This window comes from Chiloscyllium plagiosum, chromosome 42 (assembly GCF_004010195.1).
Source record: "Chiloscyllium plagiosum isolate BGI_BamShark_2017 chromosome 42, ASM401019v2, whole genome shotgun sequence".
Taxonomy (NCBI): Eukaryota; Metazoa; Chordata; class Chondrichthyes; order Orectolobiformes; family Hemiscylliidae; genus Chiloscyllium; species Chiloscyllium plagiosum.
In genome coordinates this window covers 13,634,163-13,659,335 of record NC_057751.1, presented here as the reverse complement: position 1 = coordinate 13,659,335, position 25,173 = coordinate 13,634,163, and the positions used below count along the sequence as shown (strand labels likewise).

Here is a 25,173-nt window from a genome sequence, read left to right as displayed (position 1 = left end):
GTTACTTGTATTACATTATGGTGAGAAAGCAACAGCACAACAGTAACCCATTATATCTATTTGGACAGGCGCTGCTGACAGTCTCCTGAAGTTTCATCCCGAGATAAGTACAATGTCATCTCTGTATTAACTGAAAAGCACAAGAGTGGCCATGTGTCTTCTGGAATGTACTTTGTAAGATTCTATGGAAAAATAGAAATTGCTGGAAAAGCTCAGCAAGTCTGGCAGCATCTGTGAACAGAAATCAAAGTTAAAGTTTTGGGTTTGGTGACCCTTCCTCAGATTCATTTGAGATTCTGTGTCCATTTTGGAGAGAGATTTGCTTTCTTTCCAAAATGGATAATATTATAATTACATGGGTTGGACAGGTCGAGATGTATATGAATAAGTAAATTGTGAGTGTTCTGTGAAAAGCATGCTCAGTGTAATAATAGCTTGTGTTCTTGAAGAACAGATGTTCAGAAATGTCAGGGTATTTTTCAAGTGGGAGAGGTGAGTGTGGTTGGCTGTGCTAGCATTTGTTTGGAGAACTTGTGTTCCTGTGCATGTGCTGCACTTGTCTGAGGCTATAGAGGCACAAGTGCTGTCAAACCATCATCGATGAGTTGCTGTAGTGCACCTGATGCATACTGTCGACACTGTACGCTGAGTGGAGGGTGTGAATGTTTGTGGTGGTGAACCAAATGCCAACTGACCTATTCTTGTAACCACACTACGCAGCTGATCCAATTATGTTTTTGGTCCATTGGTAACTTCTATGATGTTATCTGTGGGATTCTGCTGTGGTAATGCCATTCAGTGTCAAGGTTAGATTGTGTTCTGCTGGAGGTGATCCTTGTCTGGTAACTGTGTGACACAAATGTTACAAGCCACTTATTATCTCAATCTTGAATGTTGTCTTGGTCTTGCTGCGTATGGCTGTGAACTAGTTCAACATCTGAGGAGTTATAATGGTATTGAACATTGCACAGTTGTCAGTGATTCTGTCCTTGTGATGGGATGAAGGTCATTTATAAAGCAGCTGAAGATGATTGGACCGACTGAAGAACTTCTGCAATAACGACCTGGGTTGGGACAATGAGCCTCCAGTGATCACAACCACCACAATCTGTGTTAGTCTGACTCCAGACAAGATAGAATTTTCCACCTGATTACTATTCAGTTTGAATATCTTGGTGATTTCAAAACAGATCTTTGGAAACTCTTTCGTGTTTTTCAAAGCACTGGATAGTATAGGAAGAAACACAAAGAACAGCCATACTCTAATCTATTTGTTCCAGTTACATATCAAAACTCTTTAGTAAATCACTATCCATTTAAGAATGAGCAATTCCTTTTGGAAAGTATACTTGTGATCACATAAAGTGCTGACACAATATGAGAATGTAACACAAGAAATAGGAACAGTAAGAGGCCATTTGATTCATCCCCAGCTTACCCTGTCGTTACATGAGATTTTGACTGACCTGGTTGTGGCCTTAACTCCATTTTCCTTTCCTTAACCTCTGACGCCCTTGTCAATCAAAAATCTGTCTAACTCAGCCTTGACTATATTCAGTGACGTAGCTTCAACTGCTCAGTAAGGAAGAGGAATTTGAGATACAAACAAGCCTCTGAGAGATAAAAAAAATCCTCCTCCTCTCCACCTTGAATACAAAAGCAGAAAATGCTGGAAATACCTGACAGGTCCAGCAATGTCAGTGGAGCAACAAGTAAACTGAACATTTCAAGTCTGAAAGCTTTGGTTTTGGTGGTCAAAATAGCCAGGAGGAACTGGTATGAGTATCTTACAGGGTAATCAAAATGCAAACAAAAGCTATTAAACACTTCATGATCATGCTATTGTATTTCGTGAAGATTGACCAATTTCTTTCTGCTTTTACTTAGCTGTTGGTAAATCCACATTTGCTGAACTCTTGGAGCAGGTAGCTAGTAAGCAGTGGGAAATTATTCGGGAGCCTATAGCCAAATGGTGCAACATTCCAACTTCCAGCGACAGTGAAGTAAGTATCATATCCTTACAATGTGATCAAAACTGACCAAATTAGACCTGGAGGGGTGCTGTTTCTCTAATTAGAACAATGATCATCTTATTTAACAGTGGCATTAAAATATTTGTGGTCAAATCTTGCATTCACTGAATCCAGGAGACAGTTTTATTTCTTTTAGGGCTCTCCCAAAGGGCTACCTTTTAGAAATTGGGACTTTTTAATTCTGACCAACTTATTTACTGAAAGATACATTCGGAGAAAGTGAGGACTGCGAATGCTGGAGATCAAAGTTGAAAGTGTGTTACTGGGAAAGCATAGCAGGTCAGGCAGCATCCGAGGAGCAGGCGAATCGACGTTTTGGACACAAGCCCTTCATGAAGAATAAGGCTTGTGGATCGGGACTGAGAGATAAATGGGAGGGCGTTTGGGGTTGTGGGGAGGTAGCTGGGACAATGATAGGTGGATGAAGGTGAGGGAGAAGGTGATAGGTCAGAGGGGGGCAATGATTGACGGGTCCGGAGGACAGGTCCAAGTTGGAGGCTTGGTTCTGGGATAATATGGGGGCAGGGGAAATGAGGAAACTGTTGAAAGCCACATTTGTCCCATGTGGTTGCAGGGTCCTAAGGTGGAAGATGAGGCGTTCCTCCTCCAGGCGTCGGGTGGTAACGGTTTGGCAGTGGTGGAGGCCCAGGACCTGCATGTCCTTGACGGAGTGGGAGGGGGAGTTGAAGTTGAAGTGGATGATACATTCGTATGGTAATGGTAATTTCTGTTGACACCTGGACACATGTTTCTATTTGGACACAGCGAAGTAGAAATAAAAAAACTTTTATCAGTATTGTCAATAACTCTAAGAGAGGTGCAAGGCAGAAAATATAATTGAGAATCAACAGGAATACTGATGGTGTATGGGGAGGTGAAACAGCAAATCAGAGAAGCAAAGAAAAACCATGAGAAAAGACTATCAGCTAATATAAAAGGAAATCCCAAAAGCTTCTAGAGGCAAATAAGTCGTAAGAAGGTTGTTAAAGCCGGAGCAGGGCTTATGCGAAGCCAAAGGGAAGATTTGCATTGGAGGCGGGGGCATATCTCAGGTTTTAAGTGAACACGTTGCATTTGTCCTTGCAGAAGACGAGGATGCTGCCCAGGATAGTGGCAACAGAGGAGGAAATGTTCAAAATGAATAAGGCAGAAGTATTGAAGAGATTGTTAGGACATCATGTCAACAAGGCATTGGGGCTCGAGGAAATGCATTCAAGGATTTTGAAGGAAATGAGGGTGGAAATCTTAGGAGAAACCTTTCAGTCTTCTTGGACTTAAGGGTCGTGCCAGAAGACTGGAGAATTGCAAACATGGCCTTGTTCAAGAAAGATTATGAAGGTAATTACAGACCAGTTACTTGAACTTCGGTGATGAGGGAAAGTTGAGAAACAACTAATTAGGAGGAAATTAGTCGTCATGTAGAAAAAGGGGGGTTGATGAGGAAGTATCAGCATGCATTTCTGAAGGGAAAATCATGTTTAACTAATGTATCAGAGTTTTTGGAAGAGGTAACATAAAGGGGACAAGGCTCCATATGCATTATTGATATTGTATACATAGATTCCAGAAGGTTGGATAATGGACAGAGATCCGTAAGGATCTGAGTAGTGGGGGAGGCATGGGGGTCACCTCTCCTTGAAGAAGGAGGTGAAAGCTGCAGCCCTTTTTATTTGAAACTGGTACAAACTCATATGCATTTAAAATGACTTTTTTCTCCTCCTCATACTCCCCAGATACCTCCTCTGATCGTGATGAAAAGATTTCACTATCCCTACCTACAAGTTTTGTTTGGATGGCCATTTGTTTAGCCATCTTTTCAAATGAGATGAAAAAGGCTTCCACGGTCCTTCTCATTAAATTTAGGCAATGTTTGGACATCTTTCAACAGTTTCTCACTAGGCTTCTGACTACCATGAGCTTGCTTATCCTCACTCTCTTCGTCACTGAGCGTACCTTCAGCCTTATCTCCATCCTTTTAAGCTGACTTTCCTATTTAAGTGTCAGTTTCTGATGTTCAAACGCGCTCTCTTTTTCTTTCTCTTCTGCTCAAGCCCTTCGTTCTTTTTCTTTCTCTCCTGTTTTTAACCGTAGCTCAAACTGTTTTCTGCTGCCCTTTCCTTATCTCTCGTCTCGAACTCAAGTTGCTTCATTTGCAGTTGAAGTTTTGCCATCACTACAGATTCTCCAGCATGTTTAAATGCTGAGCTACTGCTGTAATTATTTTTCCTTTCCTCACAGAAGCAAGCAGTTCCAACCCCAGCTTCTCTGCTAATTCCTGCAACTTGGTTTTATTCACCTTTTGCAAAACTTCCAAAGTCACTGCATCCACTTCCAGAAATCTTTTGGTGACTGAAAGAACCATTACTATCCCAAAACTTGTCTCCCGAACCAAACCAACCCCCCGACATAAAGACACTAGCACCTACCACTCACGGTTTAAAATCTCACAAATAGCCCGCCATCTGTTATGGACTAGGCCTGACCACTCAAGACATTCTGAAGCAGGCCGTCCAGACCATAACTTTGCAATTTGTTTTGGTAAGTGCACAGTGAAAATTACCCGGATTGAGTTAGCTAGGTTGACTACCAGGTTTTAAAACAGACAAAAATTTACTCTCAGAATTACACAATGAAACACAAAGAACAGAATGAAGAACCCCTACAGAATTCAGTCTATCCAAAACAGACTTAATTATGCTATTCCGAATATATACAACAATGCCAACAAACAAACTGCCTTAAACACAGTAAAAATGAAACAAAGACTGACAGGTTGAGGTTAGAAGGGCAGTAGGAGAGAGAGTCTAGCAGCCTGTTTCCACACAGCCCACAGCTGAACTCCCTCATTAGTTCTGGACTGAACTGCTAAGCTCGAGAGTTGGTCATGCTCCCTTGACTGATACAAGTTACTTCTAAAAACATAAAAGCTTTGGCCTGAAGTCTCACCTGTTTACGTATAAACAAAAAGCCTCTCTATACCTTTTAATCTCTGAACCAAACCAGACATTTCGGAGTCTGGAATGTTTTATGACCCCTCTGAAAAAAAAGGATCCTTGAGAAAAGGAAAAGCTTTTAAAAAAAGGACCAGTTTTGTGGAACTCCAGAAGGACTTTGATAAGTAGTGGAATGGGCGGATAAGTGGCAAATGACATTCAATGTCGAGAAGTGTGAGGTGATGCATTTTGCTCAGAAGAGCATTGAGAGACAATATAAAATAGTGGGTACAATTCAAAAGGAGGTGCAGGACCAAAGACCTGGAGGTGTACATACACAGACAGTGGCAGAACAAGTGGAGGGAGCAGTAAATAAAGTGAACATTGTTCTCAGCTTTATTATTAGAGTGAAGGACATTTAACTTATACCAGACACTTGCTAGAACTCAGCTGGAGTATTGTGTGCTATGTGTTGTGAGTGCCACATCACAGGAAAGATGTGAATCAATTGGAGATAAGTTTCCAATAATATTTCCAGTGATGAAAATTTTCAGTTATAATGGTAGATTGAAGAACTTGAGCCTGTTCTTGGAGAGAAGACGGTCAAAAGAAGATTTAATAGAGATATTCAAAATCAGGAGCAGGCTGGATAAAGTAGATTCAGAGAAGTTGTTCCCACTCACAAAAGAACGAGAGGGCCTAGATTAGCAGTGATGCGCAAGTGAGGCAAGGTGATGTGAGCAATAACTTTATCACATTGTGAGTAGTTCGGGTAGGAATGCATTGTCTGAGGGAGGCTCAAGAGTGAGACCAGGGCAGCCTGGCATTATAGAAACATTTCCTCAAACATTTCCGCCCTTTTACTGACAGGGAACCATCTCTGTGCTTGGTTGCTCCTAAGATTGAATTTTCATGTGAATTTTGGGAGGGTTTTGGGGTAGATTTTCTGGTCACTCTGCATGCTGTGAGTACAGATTGAGTCGTAAGTCTGGTGATTCTTCTTCTTAAACAATTTGCCAGAATAAACCAAAGTATTAAACTTGAACCTCAAATGAAATTGTAACATTTTGCAATATCACACTGTTGCCTGCTTCTTGAACCAAAATACTTACATACACACTTAATAATAAAACTTGTGAAATGAACAAGAGATTTTATTTGGGACTTGTTAATTTGGCTTTATTGCAGCTATGATTTGAAATTTTGGCGAGACCTCCTCTGAGAAAATGAAAGGACAAGCATGCGTTATAGACATTACATCTTGGCAGGATTGCAAATTTGAAAAGAAAATGCACCTTACTAAAATACAGTAATACCTTGCATTCTGTAGACCTAGGTGCTATTCATTGTTTTTTTCCTGAGGTTGCAAGGAGTTGATGAGCTATAGCATCACTGAATTATCTCTAATCAAGGTATGATTGATTTTTTTTTAATAAACTGGGTCAGAACACTACTTTGAGATCATTGATTGCAGGTCCAAAAAAATTCCAGAAGTTGCTACTTTCTGCAATTATGTGGCTAGGCGGTGGTACTGCTGTGTCTGAGTCAGAAAACTGTGTTCTCCTGCCACTGTGTCAAGCGCAAAGAAGTTATTAACATGACAGGACACTCTTGAGATCTAATGTTTCATGGGAAAAGTTAATACTTTTGTGTGCGAGTGTAGTTGTGACAAAAGCAAGGAACCCCGTTGTTAAACCCGAGATGAATTTATAAAAATCCTTGTTATCTCTCTATGTCTCAAAGTGCTTCACATGAAGAATCAACCAAACAGTTTGAGTTAATTTCTTGGAAACAATTGAAACTTCGATTCAGGGGAGGTTCATATGTTGCATTGTATCCAACAGTGAACCTTTCATGTTCCCAGATACTACAGCCATTTTAACTTTGCGATTACGGAGGTTACTGAAGTGAACGCAGTACATTCACTGCCCAAATTTTCACCAGCAATGTTGAGCCACCAAATTGCATGAAATCACATCTGTGTTCACATGCGTGAGCCTGTAACTTATTTGAAGAATTGACTCCTCCGTTAAACTTATAACTTTCAATTTGTTGCAATGACTCTACTTCTACTTTAGAAGATGAATAACAATAAGCAAAACATTTCTGAAATTTCTTAGCAGTGAAACATGAAAAGGTAAATATTGTGTCTCTTTGTTAATATGAACAAGAAGATTGAAAGCATGAGACAATATAATATTCATATCAAAGATATGTCTATGTTTGCACAGAGGTAAATATTCAATTCATGTAAGGTTTCTGAAATTGTAAAATAGGAGAGTTAATGGGGGAAATCAGAAACCTGAATTCAAGGAGGAGGCAAGAGTGCAGAACTCAGGAGAGGTTACTAAAATCTCCAGCACAGACATAAATAGGAGAGCAAATGGAAAGGGTTAGCCATCAAACTTCAAGCACACTGCACATTGAGAAGAGGGGCGGTGAATACAGGACTGATGGGGTTATATCTGAATGCACGCAGTGTAAAGAATAAGGTAAATGAGCTTGTGGCACAGATCGAAATTGGCTGGTATGACATGGTGGACATCACAGTGACGTTACTGCAAGGGGATCAGGACTGGGAGCTGAATATTCAAGGATATACATCCTATCGAAAAGATAGGCAGGTTGGGGTAGAGGGGGTGGAGTTGTCTTATTATTGAGAGTGGACTGGGAAAATCTGGTTGGTAGTGAATTGCAAGAAAAGGGATTTGTGGAATGTCTACGAGATAGCTTTTGGAAGTGCTGACTCAGCAGATGCAAATGTGCAATATTTTCCATTGTATTTCAGTATTCAGCTATCACAGTTTTTATTAACAAATGTTTGTTGTTCCCCAGGAGCTGTCTTCCACACAAAAGACTGCTGGTAACCTACTTCAGATGTTGTATCAGGATCCCCACCGTTGGTCCTATACCTTTCAGTCATACTCCTGTATGAGCCGAATCAAGGTCCATTTGGCACCAGTATCTCCCAGACTACTAAGTGCAGAACAACCAGTGCAGATATTTGAAAGATCAGTCTACAGTGACAGGTAACTACATGGCTACAGTGTTGACTCTTAATGCTATCGACTTGGTGTGTCCACCAAAATGGAGTGAGAAGTGCAAAACTTCAGTCACCATCTATTTCAGTGGAATACCTCAGTGCCTCATTGGTGACTTCTCTGTTTTATTGAATGTATCCAGGAAAGACATAGTTAATCTTTTCGATCTTAAAGACATCAAGGAGTGGGAGGACAAAGTGGGAATGTGACATTGAGGTAGAGGATCAGCTATGATAATATTGAATAACAGAGCAGGCTCAAAGTGCCAAATAGCCTATTCCTGCTCCTAGTTTATTTGTTTCATTATGAGTTAACTACACTGAGACCGGTATCCTGTCACCAAGTTACCCTTTATTTACACATGAATGGTCCTTGACCCTCATATTACCTCTTCAGCTCACAGAATGTCAGCATCTCTAATGCTCCCTTTTCTAGCTTATCAGCCAGGGCTGCCTGATTGGACCACATTAACAGCTTCAGTTAGGGACCTCAGATTCTATGAGGTCCACTGACTGATCTCATTACAATCACGACACATTCCACTTATTGTCGTGAAGTGGGTAATTATGGATTTTTTTTGAGTTATCATTTGCATCTGTGAAATCCACAAGTAGCATAGTGGCAGTTTCCCTGGATCATTGATCCTAAGACCCAGGATAATAGTCTGGGAAGATGGGTTCCAAACTAAGGCAGCTGGTGGAATTCAGTTACTTAATCAAGCTGGATGGTTTGATGGGAAGATTATTGGGAAACAAAACCTGCCCTGAAAAGCTAGTGTCATGAACACTGACCAAGAAACTATCAGATGATCATTTAAAAATGTCACTGGTTCACTAATATCCTTCAGGGAAGGAAATCCTCTGTTTTAAACTTGGTCTGGTCTACAGAGCAACACTGCTTGGGGTCTGACCTCGTCCATAACATGTCCCACAGGTAAATTGAGTAATATCCTGGAAATATCATACTCTCTTCACCCGATGTTCAACAGACAATGGATCATATATATTCTTCACCATCCCTGTCTGAGCCACTTTTCCATGGACAGAGCAGATCCACCATAGAGAGTGGCAGCATTGATGACTGTTGGAAAGGAGTTACCATCTGAATACTTGACGTTGACTTTGAACCTCATGATTTGGGAAGGGAAATCTGTTGATTACCATCCATCCTGCCTCTGTTGAGGAACTAACATTATCCCATGTTGAACACAACTTTGAAAGTCATTGAGGGTGGCAAGGACAGAGAATGTCCTCTTGGCAGGGACAGTCATGTCCATCTCAAGAGTGGCTCAGTAGCATTACTAAAAACTGAACTGACCGAGTCCTGAAGACTCTTCTGGTCGTTGGTCACTCAGCTTATCCATCAAAATAACAGCACCATCCTTGTAGAGATGAAATCCCGCATTCACGTTAACAGTACCATCCGTCATGTTATCTAGCACAACAGTACCATACTAAATGGGATACACTGAGAGCACTTAAACTGCTCAGACCTCTGCAATACTGGGTACTTGATCTTCAGGGAAATGATAGTGAAAGTTTCTTTCAACACATAAGAAACAAATGAGAGGCAAAAGTAGAAATTAGGCTGCTCCAAATTGATGCTGGAAGGCTTGTGATGGGAGATAAGGAAATAGCTGAATAACTTAATGAATACTTTGTGTCAGTCTTCACCATGGAAGACGTGAGAAATATGCCAACATTTAAGGAGAGTCAAGGACCAGAGTTGAGTATGGTCGCCATTACAAAAGAGAAAGTGCTAGAAAAGCTAAAAGGTCTAAAAACTGATAAATCTCCTGGCCCCGATGGGCTACATCCTCAAGTTCTGAGGGAGGTGGCTGAGGAAATAGCAGAGGCGTTGATTGTGATCTTTCAAAAATCACTGGACTCAGGGAAAGTCCCAGATGATTGGAAAATGGTTATTGTAACCCCCTTATTCAAGAAAGGATCAAGACAAAAGATGGAAAATTATAGGCCAATTAGCCTAACCTCAGTTGTAGGTAAAATTCTAGACTCTATCGTTAAGAATGAGATTTCTAAATTCTTGGAAGTGCAGGGTCGGATTAGAACAAGTCAGCATGGATTTAGTAAGGGGAGGTCGTGCCTGACAAACCTGTTAGAATTCTTTGAAGAGATAACAAGTAGGTTAAACCAGGAAAACCCAGTGGATGTTATCTACCTAGATTTCCAAAAGGCCTTTGATAAGGTGCCTCATGGGAGGCTGCTGAGTAAGGTGAGGGCCCGTGGTGTTCGAAGTGTGCTATTGGCATGGATTGAGAATTGGCTGTCTGACAGAAGGCAGAGAGTTGGGATACAAGGTTCTTTTTCGGAATGTGACAAGTGGTGTCCCACAAGGTTCAGTGTTGGGGCTGCAGCTGTTCACTTTATATATTAATGATCTGGATGAAGGGACTGGGGCCATTCTAGTGAAGTTTGGCGATGATACGAAATTAGACGGATAGGTAGGTGGTTCTGAGGAGGTGGGGAGGCTGCGGAAAGACTTAGACAGCCTAGGAGAGTGAAGATTAAAGTGCTGGAAAAGCGCAGCAGGTCAGGCAGCATCTGAGGAGCAGAACAATTGACGTTTTGCCCAAAACGTCGATTTTCCTGTTCCTTGGATGCTGTCTGGCCGGCTGTGCTTTTCCAGCACCACTGTAATCTTGACTGTAATCTCCAGCATCTACAGTACCCATTTCTGCCTAGTTTAGGAGAGTGATCCAAGACATGGCTGATGAAATTCAATGAGAGCAAATGCAAGGTCTTGCACTTTGGAAGTAAGAATGCAGGCATGGATTATTTTCTAAACAGTGAGAAAATTCATGAAGCCAAAGTACAAAGGTACCTAGGAGTGCTAGTCCAGGATTCTCTAAAGGTTGACTTACAGATTGAGTCTGTGGTTAAGAAAGCAAATGTAATGTTGTCACTTACCTCAAGAAGGTTCGAATGTAAAACCAGCGATGTGCTACTGAGACTTTATAAAGCTCTAGTTAGGCCCCATTTAGAATGCTGCAACCAATTCTGGTCCCCACACCTCAGGAAGGATATACTGGCACTGGAGCGTGTCCAGCAGAGATTCACACGGATGATCCCTGGAATGGTAATGAACGGCTGAGGATCCTGGGATTGTGTTCATTAGAGTTTAGAAGGTTGAGGGGAGATCTAATAGAGACTTACAAAATAAAGTGTGGCTTAGAAAGGATGGATGCTGGGAGTTTGTTTCCATTAGGCGGGGATACTAGGACCTGTGGGCACAGCCTTAGAATTAGAGGGAGTCAGTTTAGAATGGAAAAGAGGAGACATTCAGCAAGAGAGTGGTGGGTCTGTGGAATTCATTGTCACGGAGTGCAGTGGAGGCCGGGACATTATTTGTCTTCAAGGCAGAGATTGATAAATTCTTGATCTTGCAAGGAATTAAGGGCTATGGGGAGTGTGCGGGTAAGTGGCGTTGAAATGCTCATCAGCCATGATTGATTGGCGGAGTGGATGCATTGGGCCAACTGGCCTTACTTCCACTCCTGTGTCTTATGGTCTTATGGATACGTGCAAGCATTGTAACGAGTTGTCCTCTGTGAAAAACAGAGCCAACCTCTACTTGCTTCCTCTGGACTGTCAAAATTAGAACCTTGCAGCCACTGCCAACAGCATACTCTTAATATTGATACTTTTCTGAACATCACCATGAGCAACGAGTTGTACATAGCTCCTGATAAGTAAGATTACTGTGAAGTTTAAGGGCTGTTTCCCGAGCTGTCTTTTCTCTTTCTTTAACTTCTTGAATGAAACATGGCTCCATTATAGAATTGTCCAACAGAACCAAACTCACTTTTTGTAATCTCTGAGGCTCAACACTTATTTGGAACAATGTTTAATCAAGGAAGCCAAAACTGACCCCCCACCACCCTCCTTCAGCATCCAGTATCTGCATTTTCTATTGTATATTGAAGAGGAAATAGAATTGTAGTTGACTTTTTTCCTGTCCTCCCCTGAGCCATGGTGTAATTGATGTTGTTTTGAGTAACCTTACTGCTGCCATAGCATAAAATAACTATTGTACAGAGGGGATTGAATTTGACCCTTGACCTGCTGTATTACTCAGCTGCTTTATGAATCAAGACACTGAACAATAGAGAATCCCTTCAAGGCTTCAATTGACTTTCCAACTTAAAATTAATTATTTCATCGACAGCTCGGATCTGCTGGAATAACCACCTGACTGGAAATTTGCAAGATGCTTGCAGAAGTTCCAGAGTCGAACTATACATTTCTCTGGTTGTTTTAAGGATTAAGAAACCTGAATTGAGTCATGTTTATGGTTCTCTATGCAGATATGTATTTGCATCCAATCTATATGAAATTGGTTGGTTGAATGAGATTGAATGGACCGTCTACCAGGACTGGCACACGTACCTTCTCAACCAATTTGGGAGTCGAGTGGCTTTGGAAGGAATTATCTACCTTCAGGCATCTCCTGAAGTAAGTTACGTGCTGAAGTCGAACAACACTGACTAATCATTTTTGATTTTGATGTTTTAACGTGCATAATTAATCAAATGGTATTGTGAAATCTGAGAGGGTATGTTTAAGCTTACAATGTGACCTATTTGGCACTTCCCACACTTCTGTGAAGGAAATTTGATGCGGGCAAATGCAACCAAATTAAATCTTTAAGTGAAAGGAACAAGAAAACGAGTGGTGGTGACTGTATGCAGAGTTCCACTCTATCATGCTAATACTGGGAAGGCAAACACAGGGAATTAGAAATGCAAGACATAAAGGTACAGCTGCAATTATGGGTGACGTTAATCTGCATATAAATGGACAAAATTAAATTCCGTAACAATACCATTTGAGGAGCAATTCCCAGAGTGTGTACAGGGAATGTTTTCTGGATCAGTGCATTCAGGAATGAATTAGAGAACAGGCCATCCTAGACTGGGCATTGTGCAATGGGAAAGGACTAATTGACATTCTAGCTGTGTGAGGACTCTTGGGGAAGAGTGACTATAATATGACAGAATTCCTCATTAATATGGAGAGTGATGTAGATGACTCCGAGACCAGGGTCTTGGACCAATACAAAGGAAAGTTTTCATGGTATGAGGCACGAGCTGGCCCTCATAAATTGGGGAATGTTATTGAAAGAGATGATGGTGGATAGTCAACGGTAGAAAATAAAAAGAGCATTTGGATGACCTGGAACAGTTGTTCATTCCTGTCTGGCATAAAAGGAAAAGGGGAAAGGTAGTCTGACCATGGTCAACAAGTGAAATTAGGTTCGTATTAGATCAAAGAAGGTGTATACAAATTGACTACAAAAAGCAGCAGATCTGAGGATTGGGTGCAATTTAGATTGCAGCAAAGGAGGACAAAAAGATAAATTAAGAGGGAGAAAATAGAATAAGTTTGGGGAGAGCATGAACACTGATTGTAAAAGCTTCCATAGATATGTGAAGAGGAAAAAGGAAGTGAAAACAAATATAAGTCCTTTATACTGGATTGGAATGGTGCTGGAAAAGCACAGCAGTTCAGGCAGCATCTGAGGAGCAGGAAAATAGACGTTTCGGGCAAAAGCCCTTCATCAGGAATAGAGGCAGAGTGGCTGAAGGGTGGAGAGATAAATGAGAGGAGGGTGGGGAGAAAGTAGCATAGAGTACAATAGGTGAGTGGGGGTGGGGATGAAGGTGATAGGTCAGGGAGGAGGGTGGAGTGGATAGGTGGAAAGGAAGATAGGTCGGACAAGTCATGGGGACAGTGCTGAGCTGGAAATTTGGAACTGGGGTGATGTGGGGGAAGGGGAAATGAGGAAACTAGTGAAGTCCACATTGATGCCCTAGGTATGAAGTGTTCTGAGGTGGAAGATGAGGCGTTCTTCCTCCAGGTGTCAGGTGGTGAGGGAGTGGCAGTGAAGGAGGCCCAGGACCTCCATGTCCTCGGCTGAATGGGAGGGGGAGTTGAAATGTTGGGCCACAGGGCGGTGTGGTTGATTGGTGCGGGTGTCCCGGAGATGTTCCCTAAAGTGCTTTGCTAGGAGGTGTCCAGTCTCCCCAATGTAGAGGAGACCGCATCGGGAGCAACAGATACAATAAATGATATTGATGCATGTGCAGGTAAAACTTTGATGGATGTGGAAGGCTCCTTTGGGGCCTTGGTTGGAGGTGAGGGAGGAGGTGTGGGCACAGGTTTTGCAATTCCTGCGGTGGCAGGGGAGGTGCCAGGATGGGACGGTGGGTTGTTGGGGGGCGTGGACCTGACCAGGTAGTCACAGAGGGAACGGTCTTTGCAGAAGGCGGAAAGGGGCGAGGAGGGAAATATATCCCTGGTGGTGGGGTCCGTTTGGAGGTGGCGGAAATGTCGTCGGATGATTTGGTTTATGTGAAGGTTGGTAGGGTGGAAGGTGAGCACCAGGGGGTTCTGTCCTTGTTATGATTGGAGGGATGGGATCTGAGGGCAGAGGTGCGGGATGTGGACGAGATGCGTTGGAGGGCATCTTTAACCACGTGGGAAGAGGTGTAATCCAGGTAGCTGTGGGAGTCGGTGGGTTTGTAAAAAATGTCGGTGTCAAGTCGGTCGTCATTAATGGAGATGGAGAGGTCCAGGAAGGGGAGGGAGCTATCAGAGATGGTCCAGGTAAATTTAAGGTCAGGGTGGAATGTGTTGTTAAAGTTGATGAATTGCTCAACCTCCTCGCGGGAGCACGAGGTGGTGCCAATGCAGTCATCAATGTAGCGGAGGAAGAGGTGGGGAGTGGTGCCGGTGTAACTACACAAGATGGACTGTTCTACGTAGCCAACAAAGAGACAGGCATAGCTGGGGCCCATACGGGTGCCCATGGCTACCCGTTGGTCTGGAGGAAGTGGGAGGATTCGAAGGAGAACTTGTTAAGAGTGAGGACCAGTTTGGCCCAACGAATGAGAGTGTCGGTGGAAGGGTACTGTTGGGAACGTCGGGAGGGGAAGAAATGGAGGGCTGGGAGGCCCTGGAAATGGCTGATAGAGGTGTAGAGGGATTGGATATCCATGGTGAAGATGAGACGTTGGGGGCTGGGGAAACGGAAGTCTTGGAGGAGGTGGAGAGCATGGGTGGCGTCTCGAACGTAAGTCCCTTCTAGTGAGACACAGGCAAAGTTATAATGAGGAACAAAGAGCTGGCAGACAAAGTAAATAAATGCTTTGGTTCTGTCTTCACAATGGAAGATACAAATAACACCCCAAATATGTTGGGGAACATAGGTTTTCATGAGAGGGAGGAAATGAAGGGAATAATATTCGTTGAGAAATTGTATTGGGAAATTTGAAGTGATCCAATGCTGATAAATCCTGAGGGTCTGATAATCTACATTGAGTGAACATAAGGAAGTGGCTGCAGAAATAATTATTTCTGGTCATCTTTCAGGTATTTTGTCATGACTGGGACAGTTTCTCTGGATTTGGAGCATAACCAATGTAACTCCACTGTTGAAAGGAGGAGGTAGAGAGAAAATGGAAACATTAACTGGCTTGCATGGCATTGGTCCTTAGACTCAAAGAATGCCTACAGTGCAGAAAGAAGCCATTCTGCTTCTTGAGTCTTGACCAACCCTCGCACCCATACCCAATTCTACTGTATCCCCAAAACCCTGCATTTACTAAGGCTAATCCACTTAGCCTGTACATCCCGGGACACTATGGACAATTTAGCATGGCCAATCCACTTAGTTGGACTGTAGGAGGAAATCAGAGCACCGGGGGGAAACACATGCAGACATGGGAAGAATGTGCAAATTCCACACAAGACAGTCATTCAAGGCTGGAATCAAATCCAGGTCCCTGGTGCTGTGAGGCAGCAGTGCTACCTAATGAGTCACCATAATGCCCTTTTTTTCGCTGTCGCCCCGGATGACCTGTTAGCCTCCTCCTATTTCAGTTCAGCTCCTTTATATAACTGTTGATATCCCCAATTTACACCCTTTAATGTCCCCATTGCTGGAATCTAGTATGAAAGATATACTAGCAGACCACTTGGAAAACACTGGTAGGATTGAACGTAGCCAACATAGATTTATGTAAGGGAAACTGGTTGACAAATCAATTGGAATTTTTTGAGGATTTCTTGTCGAATTGAGCGTGGGACAGGTGGATTTGGTTCACTTGGACTTCCAATAAGGTCCACAACAATTTAGTATCTAAATATATAATACATGGGCCTGGGGGTTGTGTAGAGAACCAGAAAAAGAACTGGTTGGCAGGCAGAAATCAAAGAATAGGAATAACAGATCTTTGCCTGAGTGGCACGCAGTGACTAATGGGATACTGGACTGATCAAAGCTTGGACTCTGCTCTTTACAATATAATTATTTAGATGAGGGAACTAGATGTAATATTTCCAAGTGTATAGACTACATGACGCTGGGTAGAAGGGTGAGCTATGAGGAAGATATAAAGATGCTTTAATGTCATTTGGACAAGTTCAGTAAGTGGGGAAATGCTTGCTAGATGAAATGTAACAGGGAAACATATGAGGTTATCCAGTTTAGAAGCACGAACAAGAAGGCCAATTATGACCTAAATTGTGATAAATTGAAAAGGGGAAGGTGCAGCGAACACTGGGTGTCATTTTTCATCAGTTACTGAAAGTAAGCATGCAGATGCAGCAGATGCTGAAAAGGTCAAGTGGTATGTTGACCTTGATAGTGAAAGGATTCAAGTACAGGAGCAGGGAGGTCTTGGGGCAATTGTACAGGGCCTTGGTGAGACTACACCTGGTGTTATAGGTGCAATTTTTGTCGTCTTATCTGAGGTAGGGTGTTCCTGCTGTGGAGGGAGTGCAGCAAAGGTTTCCCAGACTGATCCTTGGGATGGCAGGACTGACATATAAAGAAAGACTAGATTGGTTAGGATTATATTAATTGCGATTTAGAAGAGTAAGGGCGGATCTCCCAGAAACCTGTAAAATTTGAACGGGGCGAGACAGAGTAAATGCAAGAATGATATTCCTGATGACCATGGAATCCAGAACCAAGGGTCACAGTTTAAGCATATGGGGAAGGCCATTTAGGACTGAGATGAGGAGAGTGGACACTTTGAGAGTGGACAGTGGATGAGGTCAAAACATTGAATGCTTTGAAGAAGGAATTAGATTCATCGGCTAAATCAAAGGCTAGTGGAAGAAAATGAGAACAGGATACTGTTTTGATCATATTAAATTGTGAAGCAAGTTCAAATCACTGAATGGTCTACTCCTGCTCCTAGTTTCAATACATTCCCTCACAAACATCTGTTTTCAACACCAGGACAACTTTCCTGATCATGTATTTCACCTTGACATTTTTTGTCCCTTATAGAGTCATAGAGTTGGACTGCATGGAAACAGACCCGTCCATGCTAACCAGATATCCCAACCTAATCTAGTCCCATTCACCAGCACTTGGCCCATTTCCCTCTAAACCCTTCCTATTCATATACCCATTCAGATGCCTTTTAAATGCTGCAATTGTACCAGCCTCCACCACTTCCTCTGGCAGCTTATTCCATACACGCACCACCCTCTGTATGAAAACATTTCCCCTTAGGTCCCTTTTAAATTTCTCTCATAAAAACAGCCTCAAATCCCTTAGTCTGTCCTCGTAAGATCTTCCCTCCATACCAGGCAACATCCTCGTAAATTAGATTAGATTAGATTAGATTAGATTACAGTGTGGAAACAGGCCCTTCGGCCCAACAAGTCCACACCGACCCGCCGAAGCGAAACCCACCCATACCCCTACATTTACCCCTTACCTAGCACTACGGGCAATTTAGTATGGCCAATTCACCTGACCCTGCACATCTTTGTGATGTGGGAGGAAACCGGAGCACCCGGAGGAAACCCACGCAGACACGGGGAGAACGTGCAAACTCCACACAGTCAGTCGCCTGAGGCGGGAATTGAACCCGGGTCTCTGGCGCTGAACCCTTTCCAAATCTTCCATATCCTTCCTATAATGTGACCAGACCTGCACGCAATACTCCAAGTGCAGTTTTGTTCGTAGTCTATTTATAAAATCCTTTTGGATTTTCCTTAACCCTATTTGCTAAAGCAACCTCGTGTCCCCTTTTTGCCCTCCTGATTTCCCTCTTCAGTATACTCCTACTGCCTTTATACTCTTCTAAGGATTGACTCGATCGTTGCTTTCTGTACCACCCATGCTGAACATAATCCCAAGCTAAACTAGTCCCATCTGCCTTTTCCTGGCCCACATCCCTCCAAGACTTTCCTATTTGTGTACCTCTCCAAATATCTTTTAAACACTGTAATTGTGCCTACATCCACCACTTCCTCAGGAAGTTCATTCCACATGTGAACCACCCTCTGGAAAAAATTTGCCCCTTTTTCAATCTCTCTCCTTTCACTTTAAAAATGTGGTGCCGGTCTTGAAATCCCCGATCCTAGGGAAAAGACCTACTGTTAACCCTACATTTACCTGGTATGATTTTACAAACTTCTATAAGGTCACCTGTCAACCTCCTGTGCTCGAGTGAAACAAGTCCCAGCTTTGCAGGTTTCCTTTATAACTCAAACTTTCTGTATCCATCCTGGTAAATCTCTTCTGACCCTCTCCAGCTTAATAATATCCTTCCTACAACTGGGCGACCTATCTTTTGTGAACTTTTTGTGAACTTTAATATTAGGTACCTAGTCCTTTCCACAATTGCCACTATATAATACTCCCACATCGCCATTTACATGTAGGTCACAAACTTTGTTCACCAGACAAACGTGAATCTGTTGTCACAATCTTTGTACAGGGTGTAAATGAGAAACATTAAGAGTACTGTGCACTTGTCTGGACTCCATGTTTCAGTAGAGATGGAGTGAGAGAACAGAAGATCAAACAAGATGGGCAAAATTGCTACCAGACGTAAAAGGTGATATCTATCTGGAAAGACTGAAAAGCCTGGAGCTCTTTTCTGTGGAAAATAAAAGGCTGAGAAGTTACCAGGAGGTCTTTAAAACTATGCAAGAGTTTAGGTGGGTAAATGTAAAGAAAATGTCAACAACCTGGAGTCATAAGAATAAAATATAAATATTGACTAAAAAGGAAGCAATGTTGGAAGTGTTTTCTTGCATTTGAAGAAACTGTTGAGTGGTGTTTTTAATGGGATCAGTGCATGGTGAACTTATCTCTCACGTCTTATTTACATAAATGGGCTGGACTCTGAAATCACCTGCACAGTTGTTGCATTTATGAATGATACTAAAGTAAGCAATACATTGAAAATGAGACTGCAGTGGGATATTTTCAAAGATACCTGTTTAATTGGTGAAAATCACAAATAAAAATGAAGCTTATGACTCAACGCTGCGAAGTTTGCTCAACAGGAGGAGGAAAAGTTTCTGATCACACTTACCTACGTTTACAATGAGAGACTTTTCCCATATGATAGTGTTAAGTCTTGTTCCCCAAAGTGACATGAATTTTGACCAAAGAAAATTGGTACATTTAACTGGGAATTAGAAATATGGGGTTACATGCATTATTTGAACTGTTTTCTGTCTCTGAAAGATTTTGAAAGATTTCTTTTCCATAGAAGTGTTTGGAAAGATTACACCGAAGGGGTAGAGATGAAGAAAAGGAAATTCAGCTGGAGTACCTGAAACAGCTCCATTCACAACATGAAAACTGGCTTGTGAAACGCTGCACAGAGTAAGTGGTTTTGATTCTAATTCTTCTGTTCTTTTGTGTTTAATTTCATGGCAAATTACAAATTCTAATGACTGCTGATGAAAATGAACTCAACATTGAGTTCTTCAATTTCAAGTAACCTCCCTTGCCTTCCCCCGACTCTCTTCTCAACCCCTCCTTCTTCCTTCCACTCCTCTTGGCCACCTACCGGATTCATTCCTCCCATTGACCAACCAGGTCATACCCTTTACCTGCTTTCACCACCCTGCCTGCGTCACCTCCTTTATCTGCAGCTCCTCCTACACTCACTCCCAGTCCTGAAGAAGGTTTACACCCAAAACGTTGACTTCTGCACCTCCTGACGCTGCCTGGCTTGCTGTGTTCTCCCAGCCTCCTACTTGTTTGCCACTGATCAAAATGGGATGATTTTTTTGTTCCCTGAACCTTAACTTATTGGTTCTTCCTGCCATTTTGCTATTCTTTTTCTGCTTTGCTTCTCAAGAACGCACAATTCAACAACTGAGTCTGCAAAAATGCAGCTTAATGCCCAGAATTCTGTAAAAGTTAAATCATTGAATGATACGTCAGACTAGAATTGTCCAGTGAGTACCACTCTGCTGCAGTTTCCTTCTTTCCCTGGAAAATTTTCCTTTGCAATATTTAGCCAATCCTCTTTCAAAAATTATTATTGAATCTGCAAATGCCACACTTTTAGAGAATGCATTCCAGATCAATTTGCTGTGATACCCTTGGTGCCACTGACATTTCATTGTGTCTTCTCTCTGTTCTGTCACTAGAACTATCACTATTTCCTGCATTTGTGATTTTGTACCTCTGTGTCAAATCACCTCTTGGTATACAGTGCTCCAAGGAGAACAAGTTTTCTGGGCTCCCTCCAGGGCAACTTTTCCACAAAATTAAATGGAACAATCAGATGTTGTGTATTTAGTCAGTTTAGCATAATTTCCCTATTTTTGAACTCTCCTTCTAAAATCATAAGAAATAGGAGCAGGTGATGCCATTATCCGACTCGAATCTGCTGCACCTTTCAATGTGCTCATAGCTGATGCGGCCTTAACTTGGCTTCCTTGAATGGTTTGTGTCCTGACTCTCTGGACTCCTTTGTCACTCAAACACTCTCCAATTCAGTCTTGAGGGTATTGAATGTCCTAGCCTGCACTGCTTTCTGGGGAAAACAATTCCACACAGTACCAACCCTCCCTTATTTATAAACTCTCCCCCTCTACTTCAGATTCCAAATGAGGGAAACATCCTGTCAACATCTACCTTGCCGAGTCCCCTCAGAACCTTGAATATGTTCTATACTATAACGGGTACAGACCCAACTCTCTCAAGTTGTTCTTGCAAGATAGCCCCTTCATTTTAAGAATCAGCCTCGTGAAGTTTTTTTGTGAATGCAAGTCTATCCCTTCTCGTGTAAAGAGATCAAAACTGTCAAGGAGATAAAAGGAAATTGAAATAACTGCACAGAGGCCAGTATCCTGTCACCAAGTCACCCATTATTTACTTGTGCACAGTATTCTGGCTGTGGCCCAGCCAGTACCTGAACTGAGGAGCTTCTAATCTCCTGTTTATATTTTTCTGTCACAGAAAGCAAACATCTCCCTAGCCAAGGGAACACTCTTCCTCCTCACAGTACACTGGCTGTGAGGCCAGCCAGCTGAGGACTGAACTGAGGTGATTTTCATCTCCTGGTTATGTTTCTTCTGTTTATATATATTTTTTCAGCCCCCTAAACTGAGGAGACTCTAAATCTCCTGTTTTTTTTTTATCTATTCCCCTATACCGCCTAACAGCTATAGTGCTTATAGTGTGTGTGCGCGAAAGTGTGAGACACAGTGAAAGACAGCAGGTGTACAAATCTTTGTTCATTTTCCACTCACCAAGAAGAAAAGAAACACGAGATCGGCCAGTGACCACCAATTCCCTTCTCGTCAAAGGGCAATGCTGTGTGATCAAAAAAGTGAAGGGGACGACAGGGCTCTCTTGATTGGCCAGGTTGACAACCCCACTCAATGACCTCATCGTCTCTGAGGTCAACCTGCTTCCAATCACGACAGGAAGGGGGTCAAGAAGTGCTGGACTGCATGTGCAAGGCGACACCAGTAAAAATGAATCTTCCTCAATTTCTTACAGGCAGTATAGTACTTCCAGAAACTTTTGTGTTTTTTAAATCCTCTATATAAAGATTGAAACTTTGTAGCCAAATATTATTTTCAGTAAAAATGATCTGTAGCTGGATATTTACACAGGAGTAGTGGCCCCCCCACTTACCCTCGCTAAAAATTCAAGGCTGTCCCCTATCGGCAGTGATTTAGCATCACTTGGGCTAAAGGCATGATTTCTGCCCTATCTGAGGTGAAGTCTCATGTCTCAGAGCTGCTAACCAATCAGATGGCCAATAGATTTAAAACACAGCACTGCTTTGGGAATGCAGCCAGTCCCCATCAATGGTGATAGAATTCAGCTAAATATCATCCTGGATCTATTTTATTAAGAACAGCACAGATCAGACATCACCCAGAAGGAGAGAACAAGTAATGATCATCCAGTGAGAACAGGGATGAAACGTTTTTAGTCAGTTTGCTAGCTGCAACCTGGAGAGAAATTATGATGTGTGGAAGAGTTTTTTTTCCATGAGGAATTATATCCACTCTTTTCATTTTCAACAGACTGCACTTTGAACATCTGAAGAACATTCCAGTCTTGGTGTTGGATGTCAATGAAGAGTTTGAAGATGATAAAACAAGACGAGAAAAGCTGTTTGAAGATGTAAAGTGCTGTTCTTTCTTGTGATTTATTTTGTTCGGTTTTCCTCAGTTTGTTCATTCATTGAATATAAACTGAGAATTTGTTGTCCATCTCTAATTACCTTTGGATAGATACTGGTAAACTGCCTGTCGATCCATTGTAGTCCTCATGGTGAAGAGATTTCAGTAGTGCTGGTTGACAGTACGCTCCAGGATTTTGACCTAAAGATTCCGAAGGATTTCTGAAATATTCCTAAGTCAGCATGGAGCGGCACGGTGGCTCAGTGGTTAGCACTGCTGCCTCACAACGCCAGGGACTCTGGTTCAATTCCAGCCTTGGGCAACTATCTGTATTCTCCCTGTGTCTGCGTGGGTTTCCTCCGGGTGCTCCTGTTTCCTCCCACAGTCTGGGGATGTGCAGATCAGGCGAATTGGCCATGCTAAATTGCCCATAGTGTGGGGTGCATTAGTCAGAGGGAAATGGGTCTGGCTGGGTTACTCTTCGAAGGGTCAGTGTGGACTTGTTGGGCCGAAGGGCCTGTTTCCACGCTGTAGGGGAATCTAGTAACATAGATAGAAATCAATCGATATTGGCATTCCCATACACTTGTGACCCTTGTCCTTCTTGGAGGTAGAGGTCACAAATTTGGGAAGCATTTAGTTGAAGTCTTTTCACATGAAGTGAGTTTAGCATTGTTGCTGAGGCCACCATTTGTTGCCTGTCCCTCATTGCTCAAGAACTAGTGGTGAACTGCCTTCTTGAACCACTCCTGTCCTTATGATGGAGGTGCATCCCCAATTCTGTAATAAAGGGTGTTCCAGCTGTTGAAGAAACCGAGGTTGTTTGTTGCAACACATCTTGTAGTTGATATTCATACTGCAGCCACTTTTGTTGGTGGAGGAGTCAGTGTTTCGGGTGGTGGATAGGTGCCAAATCAGTGAGCTATTTGTCTAGATGGTGTCAAGTTTCCTGAGTATTATTGGCTTGGCCCTGCTCCAGGCAGATGCTGAGTATTCCATCATACCCCTGACTTGTACCTTGCAGTCACTCACCACAGAATATAATTGAAGGAGGATTCCCATATCCTCAAATGTTACTCCTTCCAAAGAATATATTGACATCCCGGTCCCAGGAGAACTTTAGTTTTGGGCTGAGTATTGAAATTCACAAAAGAGGCTACAGCATGGCATTCTGCAGCCACGAGCATCTGTTCACATTGTACTGTCTGTGGCTACGCAAGTGTACAACCACACCCACTTTCTCGCATGGGAACTTCAAGCAGAAACACCCATGCTAATCTCTTTAATATCAACAAGGCTGCAGTATGAAATTGTGACCAGGAGGTTACTTCTGTATTTTATGTGCGAACTGGAGCATCAAGAAAACTTTTACAGGGATGCGGTCTTTCCATTGAGTTACATTACAATCGGCCGTACCTGTGGTGCTTTGAGAACTTCTCCAATCATCATGATCAATTGAAACTTCTTCCAAATCCTACATATTCTGTGTGACTAACATAAAAATTACTGCACATGTGCTGATTGTTGTCATAATGCATGAATCTTTCAATATTTATCTGTCCTCAACATCTTCAAGCAAAACAATCAAGGCCTATACTGTGCCCCCATGATTCTTAATCCCGCAGCATGACCTCGGCAGTTACAAAGGTGTTACATCAAGGCATAAAGTAATAATTGGGGTAATTGTTGGCAACAGTTGTGCAGAACATTGGAGATTGCTGCACACATTTCATTTTTGGTCCTGGTCCATGAAAGTTCCGGGTTTTGTTCATAAAATAGGTTTTGATGTTGTACTACAGTGTTTTATTTTTGGTTCTGCTTCCTCTTTCAGGTGAAGAACTTTGTGAACAGTCTGAAGTTGGAAAAATGAAACACCCTTGTCATTTTGAGAACCTGTTTTGAATAGGAATAATGTAGAGTGAGAGAAGACTCGGTGACTGAGATATTCGTCCAGGTTTTAGTGCTTCGTTCATGTCAAGCTCTATCCTTTATTTAAATAGGACTTGGGTTCAGTTGTGCAGATATTAACTCTTACTGTGTTAATGGATTTTCTGCAGAACATTGGGTGGTATTCTCATGGCGACACAGAAACGATTGGAAATGACAATTAATCTGGTCTCTTTCAATGGAATATTTAACACTCCATACTTCCATCCTATCCAATTTTGTTTTTTTTTAACTATAAACCATCACATGTAACACAAGATCAAAACTGATTTTTAACTTTTCTGCTGATTCTTGGTTTTGAACTGAGGATTGTTGGTAATTTATAATTTACTCAATAAAATTGCATGGTGGATCATTTAGAAGTAACTTTACTAGTGCCATATACTCAAGTAATAATCAATCTCATGTGAAAATTTGATCCCTAATATTTGGCCAAATACTTCTTCATTTTTCACACATTTCTTAACAAGTCTACTGTCACTTTTTTCAAGACCCTGTGCTTTGAGTCTGCTTATTTTCCCACGGTGCACAAAGAAGAATAGAATAGAGATGGGTGTATGAAGCAACAGGCAAAAGTGAGGACTGCAGATGCTAGAGGTTAGAGTCGAGAGAGTGGTGCTGGAAAAGCATAACAGGTCATGCAGCATCCGAACAGTAGGAAAATCAATGTTTCAGGCAAAAACCCTTCATCAGGAATGAGGCTGGGAGCCTCAGTGGTGGAGAGATAAATGGGAGGGGAGTGGGGCTAGGGGGAAGGTAGCTGAGAGTGCATTAGGTGGATGGAGGT

At 42.3% G+C, this 25,173-nt stretch overlaps 1 protein-coding gene across 9 annotated transcripts in view; it reads left to right on the top strand.

The window, feature by feature from the left end:
* The window catches only part of LOC122543151 (deoxycytidine kinase 2-like), a 31,040-nt gene extending 6,299 nt beyond the window's left edge, over positions 1–24,741 (top strand). For 2 of the 9 annotated variants that reach the window (XM_043681524.1, XM_043681523.1), the window contains 7 exons: positions 69–103; positions 1,884–2,003; positions 7,802–7,995; positions 12,332–12,479; positions 19,553–19,668; positions 22,341–22,440; positions 24,271–24,741. In XM_043681524.1, coding sequence (XP_043537459.1) covers positions 69–103; positions 1,884–2,003; positions 7,802–7,995; positions 12,332–12,479; positions 19,553–19,668; positions 22,341–22,440; positions 24,271–24,309 — 752 coding nt within the window. In that variant the 3' untranslated portion in view covers positions 24,310–24,741. Of the gene's footprint in view, positions 1–68; positions 104–1,883; positions 2,004–3,119; positions 3,372–7,801; positions 7,996–12,331; positions 12,480–18,769; positions 18,993–19,552; positions 19,669–21,258; positions 21,346–22,340; positions 22,441–24,270 lie in introns of those variants that run through there. The other 7 variants (XM_043681530.1, XM_043681527.1, XR_006309935.1 and 4 more) reach the window with 6 other exon arrangements.
* Positions 24,742–25,173: the final 432 nt, after the last annotated feature.